This window comes from Castor canadensis, chromosome 14 (assembly GCF_047511655.1).
Source record: "Castor canadensis chromosome 14, mCasCan1.hap1v2, whole genome shotgun sequence".
Classification (NCBI taxonomy): Eukaryota; Metazoa; Chordata; class Mammalia; order Rodentia; family Castoridae; genus Castor; species Castor canadensis.
The window spans coordinates 97935060-97952405 of record NC_133399.1 but is presented as its reverse complement, the minus strand read 5'-3'; the positions used below and the strand labels follow the sequence as shown (position 1 = coordinate 97952405).

Sequence of the window (17346 nt, the reverse complement as noted above, 5' to 3'; positions counted from 1 at the left end):
TACAGCAGGTTGTTCCAACTATGTGTCACCCAAAGTTTCTAACAACCTTAAAACTAGAAATTAGGACCTGGGGTAGAAAGTAGTCTTTTGAACTTCCTTTTGGGATAGGGTGAAATCCCAACTTCAAAGTGGACTCACTTCAAGTCAGTCAGGAAGGTCCACTTGCCAGATCAGTAGGGCTGGCTAACAGCAAGCCAGCTGAATGCTCTTCTCCTTCCAGTATCTGCAGAAGACATGTTTTCATTGGCCTTCTAAATTCCTCCACCTGGCCTTCCTTTCTGACTGGAACCATCCCAAGTACCTCTGGGAAATGCAGTTGCAGGATCACACCTTGCCTTCATGCTTCTCTTATTCAAATCCTTTCATTAAAATCTCTGCTGAGATTTATATTATCTGGCAATTCTTATGCCTTAGGCTTTGAATTTCACATGGTCTTGCTCTTTGGGAGTCTGAAGCCAGACTTGCCATGTGTGATGTAGAAGGTCGGAGCTCGGAAAGGGATGTAGGAAAAGCAGATCCAGTAACTAGAGGAGGTAGAGGGGTTGGAATGTTTTATTCACACTCCCAGTTTAGGAAACACGCTGTCCACCAATTCCTGTCTGTTTTTAACTTGCTTGCTTTTTGTTGTGTCATTCTCACTCCCTTTTCCTTCTCTACTCAAAGGCACTGTGTAATGAGTCTGAAATGTGTTTATGTATGCATTACGAACATGACGTGTCATGTGGTTGTATTTCTGATAGTTTCTTAGATGTTTTCCTCTGCCTTACATTTTAAAAACTGTCTTTTTGACAAGATTGATGCCTCGTGTTAGTGCATTCCTCTGGTTTCTTACTATTTACCTTGGGACTCTATACCTGAAGAGTGGTACAGAGTGGTGGTGGAAAAGACCCACAAATGCCCTTGGGACAGGGACCCAGCTAGAGATGATAAGAGTTGTAGGATATATGTCCTCATTTTCTGTCTGCTCCATTGAGGTTTCTCTGAGCATCTTCTGGCATTGTCCAAAGTGACTGTGACTTTTTCGTCCACAGTCACTTTTCATGCACCCTTTGATTCTCAAGTTGCTTGTCTTTTGTCCTTCCTTTCTACTGAGGCCTGATCTTTTATCCACATGTATCTAGAAGAGTCAACTATACCAGACTTTCCTATTATATTGTTAAATAAAGTACATATGCAGCAACATAACCCATTTTCTTAACTAGTATTCCAGTCCCTATATTTCTCTTTACCTTATTATAATCACGAGTTGAAGGTGGAGGATAATCACAAAATATGAGTTGTAGATGAGATTCATATTATGAAGCAGAATACATATTCTGCATTTGATGTCAATTAATATTTCATGATGCACAAAGTAGGCAGATGAGCAGACTTTCAAGCAGAAATTAAATGCAGTATGGTAGAAAAAGAACCTTCATTGAATGCTAACCTAAAAGGTTAGGCATGGTCACTCATTCCTGTAATCCTAGGTACTTGGCAGGGAAAGATAATCACAGTCTGGGCAAAAATTAGTGAGACCCTATCTCAAACATCAAGTTGAGTCATATAGTGGTGCACATCCGTTATCCAAGGTACACAGGAGGTTGAGGTAGGAGAATTTGAGTCTGAGTCTGGCTTGGGCAAAAATGGGAGACCCTATCTGAAAAATAACTAAAGCAAAAAGGGCTGCAGACATGGTTTAAGTGGTAATGCACTTGCCTGGCAAGTATGAAGCCCTGAATTTAAACCCCAGTATCACCAAAAAAAAAAAAAAATACTGAGGAATAATTACCAACATTATTTATTCATCCATGGAATAAAATGTATGTGTGTGTGTGTGTGTGTGTGTGTGTGTGTGTGTCTGCTGTTGGAAATTAAATCCAGGACCTCGTGCATGTTTAGCAAGCACTCTAACACTGAATGTGATCTCCAGCTCTAGTTTTTGGGTCTTTATTCTATATGCCTTGTACAGAATATATATACAGGTATAAAACTCATTTTACTTTGATGAATCAGAGCCATAGGTTTATCCAATAATTCAAACCAGTATTCACAGGATTTGAACTCAAAGATATATAAACATCATCATTTTTTAAAGTCCATGTGTAGAAGGAAGTAAAATCATAGCATAGAGGGGATAAGAAATAGAAGAAAGGAAGACACCCTGGCAGAAGACACCAACTCACAGAACATCTTAAAACTTCCACAGCATATAAGCAAAAATTGTTTTAATATACATCATGGACAGAAAGTTTTTCCAGGTAACATTTATTTTATGAGTTATAAAAATCAATAGGTTTAGATATAAATCATTTAATTCTGAAAGTTAAAAATTCCAAATATCAGTCTTAGAAAATGATACACAAAAAGACAAATAGCTATAAAAAAGAGCCATAAAGAAATGATCACCTGTGTCACTGTCTTGGCACCTAATCACCTATCTGTTGGTTTATTTGTATCAATGTGTATTGAGAAGTATTAGATTATTTAGAATCAATATCATATCTGATTGTTCTTTGTTGCATTTCCATCCTGACTTGTAAGGAGGGTATTTTGTAAAATTTGGACATAAGACATATTCTGGTTGAATTTAATAGGAAAAAAATTTATCATCATTCTCCTTACTCAATTACTAATATAAATTTTATGTGAATTCAACAATTAACCAATGTGGGAAACTTTTCTATCACAAATCAGTATGGCACTCAAGATAACCACATCATAAAAATACCTAGTGATTAATTTTGAAAAGGTTTTTGGTTACGTTTCTTTAAAAAGTCATTTAGATGTATGTGCTGACATTGTGATGGGTGAAGTGATATGTTATTTAGGATTTTTCTTCATAAAATGTGGAGGTATAAAGAATATGGTAAATCATCAGTTGATCATTGGTAGGCTGGATGATGATTACATGAGGGTTTATTAATCTATTAGCCATGTTTTACATATATTTAAAACTATTTATAATAAAAAGTTAACTACATGTAGCAACATTTTGAAGAGCAATTGTGCTCCTTATCCTAAATAGTAAAGGATTTGTCACCATGCTTGGGAATATATTTTATTTCCAAGGAAATATTAAATATAGTTTTCAGTACTTCTTCTATTTCTTCCTCACTCAGAGTGTTAACCTCTACCAGATCTACATTGTCCTTATAACTGAATTGCCTATAGGCAAGGGTGGAGCCCACTAAACAGTAAACCCCTTCTGGGGTCTGCAAGGAACAATAAGATATATTTGTAAACCCAGATGTTGGGGATGTCTGAAGGTATGTATTCACAAATTCAAAATCTTCAATTGCTTGAGATTGAAGAGTAAAGCAGTAGATTTTTCGGTATTTACTCTTCTCCAGAAAGTCAGAATTAGAAAATTCCTCGTTTGGAATGTACTGCTCTCTTCTGATTTGGTCCAGGTACCAGATTCCTTTCTCTTCTGTCAATCGGAAGATGGAAGGTACCTGAGGCTGATTCTTCCCAGAAATCAATTCCAGAGGCTCCCACATCTGGTAGGAGCCTCCATACCCTGCATCCACAATGTAGTTCCTGCCACCAATTGTTACCTGCAATAGTAGGTGAATCATGTCACTGCTGTATTTTCTGGCTGGAGGGATGTAAACATATCCCCCCAACATTGTGGTCTCAAAACCCATTGTGGTCAGAGCCCAGTTGAGAGGTGATTAACCTGGAGACATCACCCACCCCGCCTTCTCTTAACAACTTGATCAAAAGTGGCCTCCAAGCCCATATCTATGGATTCACCACAATGGATGTTCAGGTTCTCAAAGGGAACAGCTCGGATCTGATGCTGAAGAATGTTGGTTAATGTTTCCAGGTCCAATTTGTTCCTAGAATTCTTATAACCAATTCTTTCAAAATATGCTTCTATGTCCATGATCCCCTAAGACAAGGAAAAAACCAAAAACAAGTATTACTACTTTTGCTCTTGGAGCTCCTGAAAAAGGCTAATTATAGCTAGAATATATTTTTAACTATGCAAATATGAACAATGGGTATAAATATTTGATTAATAATTATTTTGCTGAACTGCTGTAACATGTATAAGTTCAACTAAATATTCTCAGTAACAAGTATTCCTGTTTTTCCCATTTTTCCTGTGTAGCAGAAACTAGAAATCCAGATTACATGATAAGCCATGTGACAAACTGCTGCGATGTAGTTTTCTGGTTGATGAAGGAAAGAGATGTTCCAATTGGCATCCACTAAAATAGGCTTCTAAACAGTTCCTGATAGAAATAGGGAAATTAACAATAGAATACATTCATTCTTGATGTGACATGTGTAATTTCTCTTTTAGTTGAATTTTACACCTTTCTCACTCAAAGATTTATGTTTATTGATTAACTCATTCATTAATTTACCCTTTTACCAAATAGTTAATTGAATATCCACTTTATATTTGCTATTGACCAAGTGCTTGCTAACCTTTCAAAAGCTTACATTCTAGTTGGCATTAAAATGACACAGATACACAATTTAAGTAAATAAAGAAAATATATAATCTGTCTGATTATGATATGTGTCATGAGGATAACTAAAACCAAGAATGAAGACAGTAGGTGCACAGGGAGAGTTTTACTAAGCCTCACTAATACTTTAGGGACACCAAACAATGAACTCTTTGAATAAGTGAGGGGAAGGTTGTTCCTGACAGAAGGAAGAGAAATTCAGAAGGCTCTGTGTTGGAAGCTGTCTATTTCATGGAACATCTAGGAAGCCACAGCAGTTGAGGCAGGCTGAGTGAAAAAGAGTATCTTGAGATAAGATCAGAAAGTTAGCAATGCCCTTATAGGTCACGACGGCATTGTGACTTTTGCTCTAAATAAGATGAAAACTTTCAAAAATAAGGGTTCAAGAAGAGAGTTATAATTTGACATTGGTCATGATCAAAGTCATCTTTCTGGCTACAATAGGCTGTCATGCCATCTCTATAAAAGCTCAAATGAGGTAGTAGGACCAATTCAATGCAATTGTGCTCTAGGAACAACGCTTGGCTTACGACTGGCATATGGTCCGAGCAGACTAATGAGATAATGTTGAGGGACTTACGTTCTGTAGCAGAGCTCCAATCTATTGGCAGAACTCACAAAAAACAGCACTGACAAAGTGCTGAAGAAAAGATGAAGAAATGAAACACAATGCTATTTTAAACTATCAGTTAATGCAAGCCTCTCCATATCACTTACTTTGCTTAATCTATTTAGAAAAGATTTTGTAACCTGTTATCTAAGAGTCTTAATCCCTTCAGGCTTTGAATGTGACAGTCCACAGACCTCATGAACAACTGATTTGCAACGTGACATACCCTGAGATGCTATGTTGTATAAGGACCTGGCCCTCAGCTCAGTGGGGATAAACTAACCATCTCTATTTTCCTCTTCATAGCCTTTTTCTTTTTAAACTCAGCTATCCTTCCTTCCTTGTCAGTGTTTCCCACTTCCTCTGTTCATGATATATGCAACATTTCCCCTAAATCCGTTAGGTATGTTGTACCTCTCTCCTAACTCACTTCAAATCCCTTTGACATGTGGACAACCTCTAAAATCTCCCATTAAGGCCCAGAAAGAACAAATGGTAATCAGAAGATCCCAAATCCTTGTTGGCCCTAACTAAGAATCTGCACTGAGTATGTAAGGAAGACAGGTAGTTTACAGTTTTGAAAGGTAGTTTATAAAGGCAGTTTATAGATACCTGATCATTTGATTTTTGGCTTTGACCACCATGCCCTCTATTAAGAAATTATAGTTTTTCTTCAACAGTATAATTTATTTCTGGTCTCTCTTTTCTTTCTCTCTCTCTCTTACTCACATTCTTCTTCCACTCATCCTTCTTATTCCACTAAGATAAAAGTGCTTAGCAGGTGTAAGAGGGAAAAACAGTAATTCTAGCACTTGGGAGGTGGAGGCAGGAGGATTATGAGTTTGAGTCCAGCCTGGTGTACATAGTGTGACTCTGTCTCAAAGTGCTGAGTTGGAATTTAGTAATTGCAGATCCCTTAGAATGAAGTCGGGCTTTGTTAAAGGTCTTAGTATTAGAAACATGTTGTGACCAAATAAAACTTGGGTATTCTGTGACTAAACTTATTTTAATTGTTTATTACTAAAGTTGGGATTAAAGGTGAAAGGTTGAAAGCACTTGGAAAGCTGTGGCGTGGGAGAGAGTGGACTGAGAACGCTGTTAACTTTATATACTGACGTGTAGCATGTCTGGGCAGGGATGGACTCTTCCTTGAGCTTAATCATCAACATAATAGGGTAACACTCTGAAAAGTATTGTGTATATATATATATATATACATATACAATATAAACCTGTCTTAGTGAGTTGAATGAAGGTGGATATGTTAGCTTTAATTCAGAAGTCTTAGAATGTTTCTTCTTGGTGAAAATCCTGGATATAATAGAAAAGATAGTTTCAAATATACATATATATATATATATATATATATATATATATATATATATATGTATATATATATATATGACTGTCTTAAAAACGAAGGGATAGTTTTTTGGAACATAAATTATGAAGAATTCCTAAACATTATAAATAGAGGAACCTGACAAATTAGTAAAGAGAGCATCTGAGTTGCACAAGGCTACAGAAAGGATTGTCACGGGATGGTGGCCACATGATGGTCTCTAAGTCTGTAGGTTTTGAAAGCCACAGGAGGGAACCCAGGAGCAACCAACCAGATGACTAGCTGTCCTGGGAACAGCAAGGAGTGGTGAACCATATTCCGTATCCCTGGTTGCTACAAATTATGTACCAAATACAAAAAAGACCAGTCTGTAGTGGGAGCACTAGATCTTCCCTTAGGGGACAATTATAATTGCAAACACTGGGGAAAAGAAACAAAGTAATGCCCTTAATTGTGGTGTCACCAGAAATGGAGAAGAGGGACTTCTTACATACAGAAAATATGCTATGAAAGAATCTCCTGTCATATTCATCTCCTTTACCTCTTAAAATTGAAAAGTTCAAGCCCAACCCTAGATGAATATTTCACCAGCCAAAATAGAGTCAAAATGGAAATTGATGTTAGAGACGAAACTACACATAAATGAATATAACTAGAAAGCAAATGAAAATATAATTCCCTAATTGAGATTGGTAGCTAAGACCTAACATGCAAAAGTTACATGTAAAGAAAGATAACCAATGGAAGAAGAAAAAGAACAGAAAAAAGTTCTTTGTAGGTGTTTGGCAGTATAGAAAATGTAAAATAAACTTAATAACAAAAAGTTTAAAATATCATGATAGGATGATGTGTTTTAAGAAAAGATAGGTTCCAGAATTTATAAAACTAAGAAAAACATAAACAGGTCTAATAAACACTGACCAATACCCAAATATATATATCTCATAATATCCCATTACTTTATGTTAGTTAGTTTTATATTGCCATAAGAAATACCTGTGATAAATCAAAAAAATAAAGAGAGTAAAAGTTAGGAATACAAATTCAATACAAATTGAATTCAAATTTAATAGAACCCTGCCATACTTAGAACCCCTTGTAGCTGTCTCATATTTATAGGAACATTAATATTAGCAATTGCTTATTCTTAAATTAACATTAAGCTTGCTTCTTGGCTTCGGTTAAAACCCCAAGTAGGTTACTTCTTATTTAAATATTTGAGCCTCATGGGGGACAATTTATATCCATAGTATGCCAGGTGGCTTAGTACCAAGATGTTATACAGTGAGCATTTTATTATATTCAGGGCTTGCTATCACCAAATCGTAAACATATTGTATAAGGCACTCTCTTCTAATCACAGAGTTTTCAAATCTCTAAGATCTGGCCAATGATGTGGGGGAAATTTCAAAACCCTTTAGCAGAGTAGAGAAGATGTCATATTAGAGACACCCAGCACATTTCCGCATCTCCACAACTCTGAAACAGAACATCAAGTGTGTGGCTACAAGGAGAGGTGGGTGGCATTGAAGGGCAAGAGAGGGCAACACCAAACAGTAGACTGCTTTATATACACTGACTAGTTTCTATACTCTCAGAGCCCAAGAGGCACTTAGTGGGAATACAGCCACTCAGGAATTTCCCACACCTGTGCATATATTGGCAGAGCACCTCTAGTATGTATGTATGGGTATCCACTCAGTAGGTCTTCAGAGAGTTTGAAGGCAGCTCCTGCTCTCCCCACATTGACATACCTGAATACAGAATAACTGGCAGGAGTTCAGTCCAATAATAGTCTTATCTCAGTAGTAACCCTGAATGTAAATATCTTGCTTCTCCAATTAAAATATTCAGAATGGCTGATTGACTGATTGGATTAAAAGCAAGATCCAACTGGTTATTGTCTGCAAGAAATGCATCTCACTGGCAAAGACAAACACAGGCTGAAAGTGAAAGGGTGGAAAACAACATATCAAGCATATTCAGGTTCATGTTAGGATTAACAAATGAAATAGCCCCTGCACAACTGAGGATTTCTGTCTGATTGATTCACGGAAATGCTGTGTCTTTTCATTGGCTTTGTATATCATCCCTTCAAAGGGTGTTAGAGCCTTTCCAGTTTAACAGATCCAAAGCTGGAATGGGCTACAAGTCCAGCAAAATCCTGTGAGCTGATCATCCTTATTTACTCCTCCAGCTAGATATTCTGGATTGAACTCCATGTAGGGTCTTAAGGGCAGTGGGAGAGAGGAGAGAGGAACTATTAACTGTCATAGTGTGGGAAAGGTATGGTTCTGGTGCTCCACTCATTATCCATAGGACTTGGTGGTGTCATGTCCCTCAATCAATTGGGGGCAGATATAAAGCATTTGGAAGCCCAGTTTCTTCATCCTCCTTTTCCTTCTGAACCTTACTACTTGAGAGGGAAGTCATTTTTTCTTTTCCTCTAACCTACCGGTCTTGTTCCCATCTTGTTAGAATATATATTAAAGTAAGATCATAAACACTTGTACACAAGAAATTTCATTCTATTAATCCAACCTCTGACAGAACAATTTCAATTGTAAAATAGCATATTAATTCAAAGATCCATTAAATGATCATCTTTCACCTGATTCTAACCCATACATAGGTTATGCAGTATTGAAATAGAATACCAATTTCTTTTCAGTCATGGGCCCCATAACTGTATACTATGCAGTTAGCCTCTCAGAAAGTATAGAGACTGAGTTTCATTCAGAAACAAAAGTAATTATACTAAGAGAGAAAAAGCCAAATTAAACAAACAGAATAAAACAGAAAAAAGTTCTTACCATTTAAGAAGAGGCTGGGAAAATTATCTCATACTTACAGTACTGAAAACAACATGAGCAAGGTGGGGTTTTTTTTGGCAATTTAAGTCTCCCCAAAAGTGAAGATAGAAGATTCCTGATGGACATCATTATGGTTTGCATCATAAATGTCCCTCAAAATCTCATGTATTGAAGGCTTGGTCCCCAATTCAGAGTGTTCAGGGGTGGGGACTTTGGGAGGTGATTGGATCCTGAGGGCTCTGACTTCATCAATGGAACAATCAACCCACTTATGAGTTCACAGCTTAATGAGTTTTGGAGGAGGGGCTTTGTTGTAAAAGTGAGCTCTTTCTTAGCTTCCTGGATAGTATGAGGTAAGCATCATTGATCTACCATGGACTCCACACCATGATATTCTGCCTCATCGTGTGCTCAGAAACAACCAAACCAGTGGCCATGAGCTGAAATCGTGAAACTGTGAGTGACAATAAATCTATCCTCCTTTAAACTTATTTCTAAGACATTTTGTCACAGGGACAGAAAGCTGACTAACAGTACCCCAGTGTGAGACTTAGATCCCATTGACTCTGAGCTGAGGACTATTTCCTTCCATCACCAAAACATTTATAGGCAGCTGAACCTGGATTGAGGAGGGTGACAAGGGAGAACCCCTGAGACAGAGAAATTCTCCCAAGCTTCTGGGAAGTCCCCAGACTCCTAACCACAAGGTCAGCTAGCCACAATCAGGAGCTTTTGCCTGATCACCAAATTTGTTACCATTCAAAGTCAGGTTCTGCCTACCATACGACCTCCAATTCAGTGGGGAGCCTTGGTAGGAAAAAAAATCCGTTTTTATTGTAATATGGAAAATGGATGGACTCACTGCAATGGTCACCTCAAAGAATTCAGGTACATAAATGTTTTTATGAAAAGGAAGGGCAGTGAGTGGATTAGTAAATAGAAAAGCTATGTGCTAGATCACATTTAGTCAATAGTCACCTTTGTCAATCAGGGGATGTTTTCTTTTCTCTTTAGTCAAACCATTTCTGTGATTACAAACAACCTTCATCTCTTGGTCTCTGTCCTATAATCCTTTGGATAAACATATTATTTTAATGCAGGTTAAATATTCTTTTAATTAGAAAACAGGATTAGCAAGTCCTTGTCCTACACTTTTATGTGAAGACCACCAGGTGTTTCAGGATTTTTGAAACACAAAATTTAATTCAGAGACCATCGTTTTTTTCCTCCTTGTCTCTTTTTCTGGAATAGTTGACTCTAGTAGTATTTCAGCTATTTAAAGAGGTGTTTTCTTTTAGAAGTTGAAATGCTGGGCAAAGAATTTAAAGACATAAAAAGAATAACTTTACAAGAGGCAATTTTGCAAAATAAAGTTAATTTCAAATAGAGTAGCATAAAATAAAGTGATAAAGTCATTACCACTATCTTACTAGGTCTCCATATCTAACCTTCAGGGCACAGTGTGATGGAATGTGTGCTCTCAAACACTTAGGCAACCTGATCCATATGGTTTTGCTCATGGTGGCCCACTTGACCATCTCTTGAGCTGGCTCTGCTGATTGTCTGTAACTTCTCTCAGCAGGTGTTCTACATTCCTGGCTTCTTTAACTTCCTAGAGCCTCTATTACAGCCTCTGCTTCACTCCAACAGATCCATGCATCACACTGTCATTGGATGTTCATAGGGACTCCACCATTCCACGCACTGCCTAGCCTCCCAGGAGTTCTTCTGAAATCTGAGTGGAAGACTTTATTCTGTATGCCTGCAAAACCAGCATCGCCTGGAAGAGTTATACTCATGCTTACTAGAACCACAGCTGAAATGCTCCCTGCATGCATTGTCAGCTGAAACAAATCCCAGAGAGATAACATCCAGGGAAGAATTCCTGTCTTCTCAAAAGATTCTGCTCTGGAAAATCTTTGAGACAAATTTGCATTTCTACATCTTTGTAGGGAGGTCTTGCAATTTCCTGAGCTGCCCTCCAAGCATTTTTCCTCTTGTCCCAGTTAACGTGCTTGATTTCTTTTTAAGGATACTAACAACCATACCTTCCTTTGCTTGAAACTTTATACATTTTCCTTTTCTGGCCAAATTGCAAAATTTTAAGCTCTTTTTCAGCTCTTTTTCTCTTTGTTCCCAATTCTCACTATAAATCTGGCTAAAATCAAGTCAGTAATACCCGTGTCACTTCCTGAACGTTGGACTACCTTGAAATTTCTTCCATCAAATTAACTAGTCCATCACCTTTAAGCCTGGCCTAACACAAAGTCTTAGAGTTTTGATGAAGAGAAGTTAAATCATTTGTCATGATGTAAAATGGGTGGCCTTCAGTCCATTTCCCAGTAGACGCCTTATTTTCATGTGGAACCACATGAGCATAATATTTACTGCCCTCATTTGCATTAGCATTCTGGTCTTCAGGGACAACAAGGATCATCTGTGAAGATCAGCATTCTAGGCCTTCTTTAGTCTGCTTCACCAAACGTTCTCAAACTCTACCTGTGAAGCAATTCCGAAGGCTTCAGAACCCCAATGCCAGGTTTTGTCCAGCAATGACCCCATGTCTTGCTACCAATTTTCTGTTAGTCACTTTCCTGTTACTGTGACAGAATACATCAGATAATCAACTAAAAAGAGTTTTGGAGGTTTCAGTCCATGATTAGTTGGCCCTGTTGCTTTTAGGCCTGTGGTGAGGCAGCATATCATGGCAAGGAGCGTGTGATGGAGAAGAGCTCACATCATGGCATTTGGGATGCAAATAAGAGAGGAATAGCTGGAGGTCTGAAATCCTGTTCAAGGGCACACCCTTAATGAGTGAAAAACCCCTAAGAGCTCCATATATTAAAGGTTTTACCATTTCCTACTGTCATAGAGGGCTGGGAATTAAGCATTCAACACGTGCTTTTTGAGGACATTTGTTCAAACCATAGCATCTTATACAGAAGAAAAGTTTGAGATTTATAGTAAAGGCTAATGAAAAGACAAAGCTATTCCATAGCCATAAAGAAGCCCAAAGATAAGAAAGCAGTCAATGACAATCTACTTGTTGCTTCTGAAGAGAAAGTGAACTCAAAAAGTGGGATAGAAAATGTATGTAATGACAAACATATTTTTCTCAAACAAAATAACAGAAGAAATAAAATCTGAAAAACAAGACAAGATTCTGGGAAAATCTGATTATACATTGTCAACATTGGAATATATGTTTGGTAAAATTTCAAAATTCAAAATAAAAGAGAGCTGCTCACACATCTTGCAGGGAAAGAAAGTACTTCATAAAGAAGAAAATATCAGTCTGGCAACAGAATGTTCCACACCTGAATCAAAGGTGAAATAATGGAACTATGTGTACAAGGTTTTGAAGGAAGCACAACCTTCTAATATTGTATTGTTGGTGTCTCATGCAGTCAAAAAGAGGACATGCATACAAAGTCAATATCAAACAAGAAAGAACTTGAGAAATGCAACAACTCTGAGCTATCCTCTTCATTGTCCAGTGAAAAAGTAAATCAAGAGGAAAACTAAGAAACAGAGAGGCCACAATGAGGGACTGCTGTGAGCACTGACTTCTTTTCAATAGAGAATGAAGAGGAAAAACAGGATAAGCATTATGGCTACTGAACAAGCCATTTCCACTTATTTAAAAATAGAAATAAGAAGCTAAAAATTAAATCTGAAAATTATAAAAGTCTAGAACTAGAAAGACCCAGTCTAGTATTGTCAATATTGGACCAATAAAAGGTAAACTTAGGAACACTCAGATTTTGAAGAGCTTATTTGAGCAGGAAGCAATTCACGAATCACTTGGGATTAACGCCCAAGCAGTTCAGTGCTCCAGAGAGAGAGAGGCAGAACATGTTACAGAAAACTTTATAAGCCAGAAACAAGACAAACGAAATATATCTGATTAAAGTGGAAAGCCCTTAAAGGTATAAATGGCTTGTGATTGGTAAAGTCTCTGACTTCCTTATCCTCTATACCTTGGGAAGATAAAAAACTGGAGCCATTCAGGTCAATGGCTACTCAAATAAAAAATTTATTCTGGTTAAAGTATTGAACCATATGGAAGGAAGCATCTGGTTGTAATTAAATAAGAAGGATACAGTAGAAAAGAATTGGAGAATGCATACCCTGCCTAAAGCAATGAAAAAAATTTAGAACACTATACCATGACTCACATGAAACTCGTTGGTCTTACTGGTTTCCACCACAGGCACAGAAGGGTAAAGAATGGAGCATGTTTAGTGCACACACTGTCACTAAGCATGCATGTGTTTAGAGAGCACATGCTGTCAAGGAGGACTCAGGACAGAGTTAGTGTGGAAGAATGCTCTCTGTGAGTCACCTGGACCAATAGATGTCTTTCACCATTTCACTGTGTCTGTGTGCTTATATCTGAGGCCCTGAACCCTCAGTTCGTTCAGAGGGTCTGGTGAGGGGTGCTAGAGTTTCCCTAATCTCTTTTGCTGAAAGATGGAGGTGCCCCAAATCAATGTCCTTCCAGTGCAGCCCTGAGTCCATGATTTGTTTACCTGAGGTCTTGATAGCTCAGCTACTTCCAGTGGAGTCTAGATAAACTTAAGGTTTCAAGTTACATCTAGGGGGATCTGGGTTTCTCCCAGTATTTCCTTAAGTCACATGCACCTGATCTTTGTCCTAGTATCTTGTTTTGGGGAACCTGATTTAAATCACTTTTGTGGTCATTTTGGGAAGCTGTGTGAAAGAAAGGCAAGAATGAGGCAATTTCCAAAGGGCTTTGAGTGTTTTTTTTCCTGCAGATACTACAAATGTTCATTGTTTTGCTGAATGATCAATATTCAACAGTTGGACCAACTACTATGATTTATCCCCAAATGACATCACAAATCACCATTTTTGGATGTATTGCAGAAGATCAGGTTGATATACAGATCTTATTGTTCGATTCCAGGTCTTTAAGCTCTCTGCATCTTTCATGCACAAGAGTGGTTTCCATTGGCTAAATAAACTGTTATTTTTTTCCCCAAATTGAGTTGTGAGTAGAAGCTCAACACACATGAGTTAAAACTAGATTGATCCAGAAGGAGACCATCTATGGTAATGCTACAAGCAGCACAAATTCAATTAGGTAGGTACTCACATGGAACCTTCTATATCTCCTGCCTGAGTTTCTTTTATTACTGAATAGAAGAATTATAAGGAGAGCTAATGACTTGCTTTACTTTCTGTATAGGTGGGTTTTTCATTTTCCATCCCTTCTCTGTTGTTTTCTAAATGCATCTTACTGCATTTAGATACCCCAGATCCCTACCAAGCCAGCCCTTTGACTCTCTGGATAGAAAAGGACTTACTGGGCTGGCCATAATCTTTAGGGTACAGAAGACTTGCATATCAGTCAGGGATCCCAGTGAACACCTCCAGCATTCAGGGATCAGGTTTAGAGCACTAGCAGTAGACCAGGAAAGCAGCTCTAAAGGGAAATAGCAGCTATATGTAGAGATGGTGAAGGACAAACAAAAATATGTCTCTGAAGCTAGAAAGTAGACAGTTTCAACATTCCTTTTGGGAGACAGGATAGAGTCAACCGTTTGAGTCTGTGGCAGTAAAGGGAGGGACCTAGAAAGGAAAGAGCACTTTTGCTGTGGGCATCCTGCCAGATCACAGGGCAGAGTCCAGTATAATATCCATGGGCCCCTAGCTTCTGGGGCTCATTGCCTGGGCAGTGCACTTGTGCCTGTGTTCAGGGGTGATGCCTTGTTCTGATTTAAAGTGAAGGAGTTGAGTTTTGTAACTGACAGATCCTGGAAACTCTCCTCATTAGGCCTCCCTCCAACATGGTAAAACTCCATCAGGAATTCCTTTGTACACAATCCAACCACACTGGACACTTGAGATTATTAAGGGATTTATCATCAGCTAATGCAAGTGAAACAGGAACTGGTATTAGTTTGTTTCCTACAGGATTCACTGTGCCCTTTGGGACACACTCTTGAGGACAGAGGACATGGTTTAAAAGTTCCTAGAAGGAAATTCAGTTCTAACGGTTTTCTGTTGATATACTTACTTAATCCTCACAATAAGCTTTTTAAGTAATCATCACTATTAACTAAGAGAAGCTAAATGACTTGTTCAAGTTCTCACTGATAGAAAGTGGTGTGGACTGTGACTGCCACCCAGACAGTTTAAACCAAGCATCTGTAGACTCACCAGTATGCTGCAAAGTATTTACAGTAGTAGGCTCCAAGTATGTGCTACATAACCTTTCTGAATGACCTTAGAACTTGAAATTCAGGGCTGGGTTAGAATCTAGTCTCCTGAACTCCCTTTTGAGATACAACAAAACCCCAATTTCAAAGTACAGTGCAAGTCAGTAAGGGAGTTTCACTTACCGGATTATGAGAGTCTACAACCAGAAAGCAGGCTGAAAGTAATCCTCTTCCTTCCAAGGTCTGCAGAGGAAGTGCTCTCACTGACTTTCCACATTGCCTTGCCTTCCCCACCTCCACAGTCTGGTTAGACCCATCCCAGGGATCTCTGGGAAATGTAGTTCATTGTAAAGACGTTGAGATTTATATTATCTAATAGTTTTCATTCCTTGGGCCATGAAGGGCCTTTGTTTTTCATATACTTCCTCCACCTGGGGAGCCTGTGTTCAGACTTGCTATGTTTGATGTGGGTCAGAGCTTGGTGCAAGAAAAGCAAATCCAGTACAGAAGAAGATGTAGTAGTTTATATACACTCCCAGTTTATGACACATCCTCTTCACAGGTTCCCATAAGATCTCCCCATTTTCTTTTGTCCCTCACCCTCACTTTCATTTACTTCTCTATCCAAAGGTACCAGATAATGTGTTTGAAATATGTTCATGCATGTGGTATGAGCATAAAGTGTCATTTTGTTCTACTTGTGTTTTTGATTAATATGAAAGATATTGGTCTATACTTCTTTCTGTTTCTGAGATGTTTCCTCCAACACTGTTCTAAAAACTGTCTTCATGACATGATTGTTGCCTTATGTTATCCTTTTGGCACCCACTGTTCTAGTACATTCTTCTGGTGTCCTGCTCTATTTCCTTTGTTTCTGTACTTGAAGACTCTCTGGTGGCCTATGTTTGGGCAGGCTCAATAAATAGACCTTGGACAGCCATTCAGATGAGGATGATGTGAGGAGAGGGTAAATGTCCCAGGTTCCGATCTACTCCATTGGGAGCACCACCTCCTGGTGCTTCCCAGTGTGATTATGCTTTCTTTGTCCACAGATGACCTGCCAATAACACACCTTTGTTGATTCTCAAACTTCCTTTTCTCACTATTCTACTCTCTACTTGCACTTCCTAAAATATCCTCCAAGTAAGTCAAGTCACTTACTATAAATTGTTATCTCAGGGTGTGGTTCCTAGGAACTCAACCTAATAATATTTAACTTACCAGTACTACTGGTTAAGGACACTTGAGTTGTCCCTATCACAAGTTCCTGCAAGCAGGGATGTGATTAATACTTTCCTACACATTCCCAGGAGATTAGCACAAGAACTTTGCTGGGATAGAAATCAGGGAATGCAATCTGCTGAGGAGCAGAATGTATGTATTTTTAAGTTCACTCAGCGCTACCAGATTTCTGTACTCTTGTATAGAATTCTCATTTTCCACTTGTCCTGATAGACAGTTGATGTGAACAATTTACAAATGTCTGCCAATGTAATGTATCCAAGGCGATACATAGCTCAGTGTTTTTCAGATTTTCACTTCTTTGATTATTACTGAATATGAATATCTCATCACTTTACTATTGACCTTCTCATTTCTACTTCGTTTTTGAGACCGGGTCACACTATGTAGCTTAGACTGTTCTCGAACTTGCAATCCTTCTGCCTCAGCTTCCCAAGTACTGGGATTATAGATGAATATCATGACGCCCAGCAATAATTTCCATTTGTGAATTAAGTGGCAAGATTTGGCTACTTCTGCCAAATTAGCCAGGACACAGCTATGATAAGGTGCAAATTATAGAGAATGTCTTGCCAGAAAAACTTTGCATGTAAGGAGGTAGGGATGGCAGGGAGGAACAAGAAAAATTCCAGATTGTGGGATTGGGACCTGAACAATTTTTGGTGGAGTATGGGAGACAAATTGTATA

The 17346-nt window shown here is 38.3% G+C and overlaps 1 protein-coding gene across 1 annotated transcript; it reads right to left on the bottom strand.

Annotated features, from left to right (window-relative positions):
- Positions 1 to 1977: 1977 nt before the first annotated feature.
- LOC109701091 (arylamine N-acetyltransferase 1-like) lies at positions 1978 to 15710 on the bottom strand. The gene is given in 3 exon segments (XM_074053450.1): positions 1978 to 3652; positions 3655 to 3877; positions 15600 to 15710. Coding segments are annotated over 2 exon segments (870 nt in total). The 5' UTR covers positions 3872 to 3877; positions 15600 to 15710; the 3' UTR covers positions 1978 to 2999.
- Positions 15711 to 17346: the final 1636 nt, after the last annotated feature.